At 42.9% G+C, this 5,026-nt stretch overlaps 1 protein-coding gene across 1 annotated transcript; it reads right to left on the reverse strand.

The window, feature by feature from the left end:
- Positions 1 to 289: 289 nt before the first annotated feature.
- Positions 290 to 3,025, reverse strand: loxl5a (lysyl oxidase-like 5a). Its single transcript, XM_084066728.1, has 7 exons — positions 2,930 to 3,025; positions 2,679 to 2,787; positions 1,614 to 1,751; positions 1,161 to 1,317; positions 955 to 1,050; positions 529 to 644; positions 290 to 422 (listed from the first exon to the last, which is right to left on the reverse strand). The coding sequence occupies exons 2-7, from the start codon at positions 2,720 to 2,722 to the stop codon at positions 416 to 418; spliced, it is 558 nt and encodes a 185-aa protein (XP_083922854.1). The 5' UTR covers positions 2,723 to 2,787; positions 2,930 to 3,025; the 3' UTR covers positions 290 to 415.
- Positions 3,026 to 5,026: the final 2,001 nt, after the last annotated feature.

Consider the following 5,026-nt stretch of genomic DNA (forward strand, 5'->3'; position numbering starts at 1 on the left):
CAGAACAAGCACTGACAGTCATACTGTAAAAGTCATTGTTTGATTTGATTACTTCTTAATGACTGTTTTGTTTTGTCTACACTTGTAAATCAATTATAATGCTCTTTATTAACCCTGGTCTCCGGCTACAGTAGCCTACATATCACATCTAACCATGTGGCCATGCATTGTTTAAAATATGCTATAACCAAAATTCTTCAAAGTATGATAGCTCAGCTCAACTCAACTAGGATAACTCAGCCTGGTTTAACCCAGGTGACTTTAGCTACATCATACTGTATGTTATTAGCAGGAAATTAATAAAGACTTCTCACTGTAGAAGTGCTGATCAAGTGTTTACACTGAACATATTGACTGCATGTGGCCTGCCAAGCTTGGGCAGGTGTATGGTAGAAAATGTTTCTCACCAGGCAGGTTAGCTTCTGTGGAACATAGAATAGAATAGTGTAAGTAACTATATGTTGCTCTGTCACACAATATATGTTTTGAGCCTCATTACAAAGAGCTTCACACTTGTGTCTGACTTACACAGTGATCCTGCAGTTTCTAGCTTGAACGTGGGTCCCAGTGTACCTGATGTCACATCGCACCACGTTGTTGGAGAAATCTGACTCCTGGACGAGTTGAGAGGGGTTCACTGTCACCTGGGAACGAAATAAGAGCCAGAGAGTGATATATGAGAGAGAGAGAGAGAGAGAGAGAGAGAGAGAGAGAGAGAGAGAGAGAGAGAGAGAGAGAGTGAGACTGGATTCTATTCTGTCCCATACCGCATGTGTCTTTGAAACAGTTAGCCTTTTGAGTCTTTTGACATTTTCCTTACAAAGCTTATCAGTGTATTATTAATGATATTGTCTCCCACTGGGCCCCAGGAAGAATGGTCTCCTTAATAAAATAAATGGAGATCCTTAATAAACAATAAACAATAAATAGTAAACTGTACTCCTACAGTCCTACCTTGAGAACATAGTTTCCTGGTGGCACATCTGTAATATCAATCCACTGGCAGTCAATGTTTGCATGATATATATCATAGCAACCCGGACCAAGCCCCTGACAGAAGTATACATGCAAGCAAATGTTATACGATGTATTTATTTACTTATTTATATCTTTTCATATCATACATAAAATGGACACTGAGAGACATCAGGCAGACCAACCTGTGTGTGAGTAGTGCAGGCAAATCGCCGTCTTATCCCTGGGTCACAGGAAGTGTCTTCCAGACAGAAGCTGGCTTTGTGCCCCTCTGCCACCTTGCTGCCGGTAAGGATATCCAGCAGGTCATAGTTACTGAAGGCCTCCATGCTGTGGTAGTGTCTGAGGTGAGAGAGACTGGTCAGTCTGTCATACAGTATGAAAGACAAATTACCTGTATGGTTCCATTTGTACACTCTCTGAGTTAAATTAACACACTTGTAGGACTGTATTGTGTACATACAGTATTTGTCTTAACATGTCAACTCAACTCTGAGCAGGTTTAAAGAAACACTAAGAACAATTCACAAGTACTCTCCATATACTGCCTCTGTGCACCATATCAATTGTAACACATACACATTCATAGCATGCATGCAGGTGATGGCAGGCTGTAGTGTAGCGGTGACTGAACTCACTGATGACAGCTGTGCCATTCCCACTCATGTCTGGGTTTCACCGGGAGGAAGTCTGCTGTTCCCTGGTTCTTTACCCTCTGGGGGAAACGGAGCAGAACCCTGTAGTCCAGGTCCCCCACACTGTGATGATACGCAGACCTACAAGAGAGAAGAAGAGGGGACAATATAACAAATAACAGCTGAGTCTCTACTCTGTCAAATCCCAAGCGATAATTTAACTGTGAGAGTGTATCTCTACATATTATTAGTGTTTTTTGGTTTTGCTTCAGCAATTTTCACATTTACTTCAGGGATCTACAGTCTTTCATTTTAGAGACATTCTACTTGGTCAGACCAGCGCAATAAATCCAGTTTGGTTGCCAGGTGTCTCTCCGTTACTCCTTGTACCTTTAGGATGTCTTTTCAACAAATATTTCAGTCATAGGAAGTGTATGTACTGTTGCTGTAATTATTCATACATGTATGTTTAAAGGTAGGGTAATAATGTTATTTTTTGTGTGTTTTGTTAAAAAGTTAAAGCACTATATTCTGATAGTAGTCATTGCTATAGAGCTTTGCTCAGTAACAGGGGTCTCCCTGTCTCTCCAGCTCTTTATTAAACAGAAAATACCATTTCAGGTAGGTGACAAAAAAATCAGCCAATCAGCAGAGAGTACCCATTTATCAGATTCATTTTTATAGTGTTCCAGTTCCAATATATGTCTGAGTTCTCTATCCTGATTGGATAAAATTGGTATCCTGACCTGAAAATGCATTTAATAAAGAGCTGGAGAGACATGGAGACGCCTGTTACCAAACAAACACTCTAAAGTAATGACTACCAGAATATAGAGCTATTTAACACTTATTTTAACCAAAGAAAATCACTTACCCTATCTTTAATTGCACACATAAAACAATCATCCCATGGGGCGGGCAACAGTGCAGTAAAAGAATGAAACAAACACTTCATAACAAATAGAGCTATTTAACACTTATTTTACACAAAACATATCACTATCACAAACATCACCACCTTTGAATGTATTGCAATATAATATTAGGCATAGCCCAATGGAGTTATACCTGGACAGACAATTCTCCTCAGAAGCACAGCGTAGGGCATACATCTGCACCCTCTGGATGTAAGATGCAGCTTGGATGTAATAAGGATCAGGAACCAGATCTGGGAGACCTGAAGAACACAATGGATCCACTATTGTTTAGACTCAGAGAGAAGTGTAGGACTAATAGGATACATCAAAACATGAGTAGTGAGAATATTCCAATTTCTAATGCTGAAAATGTAGCCTACATCTTTCCATTTTAAATCATACCATTGTGGAAGAGCCTGGTGCCATAGCCCGTTCCGGGTGGATTACGCGCAGCAGGTGCCCTGCTCCTGCCGCCTGGCGGGTACACATTATAGAAAACAGAGTTCCTGTGATTATTAATCTGTGCATCGCGGCTATCAACATCGTTTATCGGTCCTTCCGCCGTCCATGATGTTGCTTCGGGGGGTGATGGACGAGGGAAATCCGTCTCCACGGCGTTATTGGATACGGGGGAAACATTGGACGGCGGTATGGGTCTGGTTAAAGAATGCGCTCTGTGAACACTCCGAGTCTCCCCTAGACTGGAAGGCTGGTGAACGCGTCGAATGGTACCGGTGTCCCTTACATCACCGACCCGCCGAGCCGTGGCAGGAGGCTGAACTGTTGATCCGAGGGGCTCTGTTCGCACACGGCGCGTAAAGTCTGATGATCCTGCCGACGACGCGGTGACCTGTTGCGGTGATGGAGCCGTCGGACCGACGTCCCCATCAGTGGGGCTTGATCGTCCTCCTCTCGGGACCCCGCTGCCTGAGAACTCCTGGATGGCGGCGAGTGTGCGAGCGGTGGTATTATTAGATGAGGGTTGGTGTAAACGGTGCGCTCCAGGGTATCCAGCAACCACGATGTTTCTCGTGGGCGCCGCCATGCGCGGTTGATGAGGCTGACTCCTGATCCGTGCACCCGTGGCGAGCAAATACTGACCAGCATCAGCACCGAGGAATGAAGCGTTTATTTGAGAGGGACCCCCGGGTCTCCTATCCTCTGATCCTACAGATCTGGTCCTGGAGGACCTGCTCAGTAGGCCTGCAACAGGCTGCTGTCGGTTGATTGTCCTTTTTGTTGACAAGAAGACATGGGGATGCCCTTTGGCTTGAACAGGTGCGCGGTACTCAGTCCCCGTGCTCAGTAAATGATACACCCGGCCGTTGTTCTCCCACTGAATCCTCTGTCTCCACGGGCCAACACGATCGCGTGCGTGGTGTTGTCCGGTGCCAAAATGTGCCAGAATTAGGAGAAGGTAAATGGACGCTAAAGCGAACATCTCCATGTCTAATAAACGTCTTGGTGTCTTAATCAGAAGAGCCCCGACATTGAGACATTAGCTGCCTGCGTCCTCCTGCTGTATTTGATTTGGACACTTGTTGGAAACTATGGGTGATGTTTCAGGTGGTGTTTTGGACACACTCTTGATTCCGTCACGCAGCGTCGCCACGGTGAATATTTGGGTTGAGACGTCTCGGTGTTAGTAATGTTTGTCCACCAGTGGTGTAATGTAACTAAGTACATTTACTCAAGTACCTACTGTACAATTTTGCGGTGTTTTTACAGGAGTATTTCCAATTTTCAGTAGGCTACTTTAACTTCTACTCACTACATCTCAGAGGCAAATATCATAGCCTACTTTTACTCCACAACAATTATTTGACAATTTTAGTTAGCTATACTTTATAGATTTTGGTTATTATTGTAAAACAGGGGCCATTTGAAAATAGCCGATCTACAACATGCTCACAATGCATCACCATGGGATGGCATTGCAAGCTTGTAGATCTGCTATTTTCAAGTGATTTTTATACATTTGAAAACTTGTGAAATGGGACAATCTGCATTATGAGTTCTACTTTTGGTACTTTAAGTAGGCTACTTTTGATACCAATGCTTTTGTACTTTTACTCAAATACATTTTGATTACCAAACTTTTACTTGTATTTCTACGTTGCAGTATTGATACTTTTACTTAAGTAAAACATTTGAGTAGCCTACTTTTCCCACCACTGTTGTCCATGCATCGCATGCACAGACTGTGAGAGGTCTAGGACTTTTTCATCGCATTTTCTTCATTTAGCCTTACCATTTCGCCACTAATAGCATAGCCTTTGAGAATGTGTTCGACATTTGAGTTCTTCTGGGGTGACTTTTCAATTATGTTTTTAACGAATAAATTATGAGCAGAATTTGCAGGTAAAATCCAACCAACACAAAGTTTCAGTTACTTGAAGCCCTTCCATTTGCGCCATAACACACAGACTTGTTGAATTCAACACTTCTCTGATCATAATCCAAATGGATTTTCTATATTTCCTTTGAAATCCAAGCCAG

This window comes from Gymnoscopelus microlampas, assembly GCF_963454915.1.
Source record: "Gymnoscopelus microlampas genome assembly, chromosome: 9".
NCBI lineage: Eukaryota > Metazoa > Chordata > Actinopteri > Myctophiformes > Myctophidae > Gymnoscopelus > Gymnoscopelus microlampas.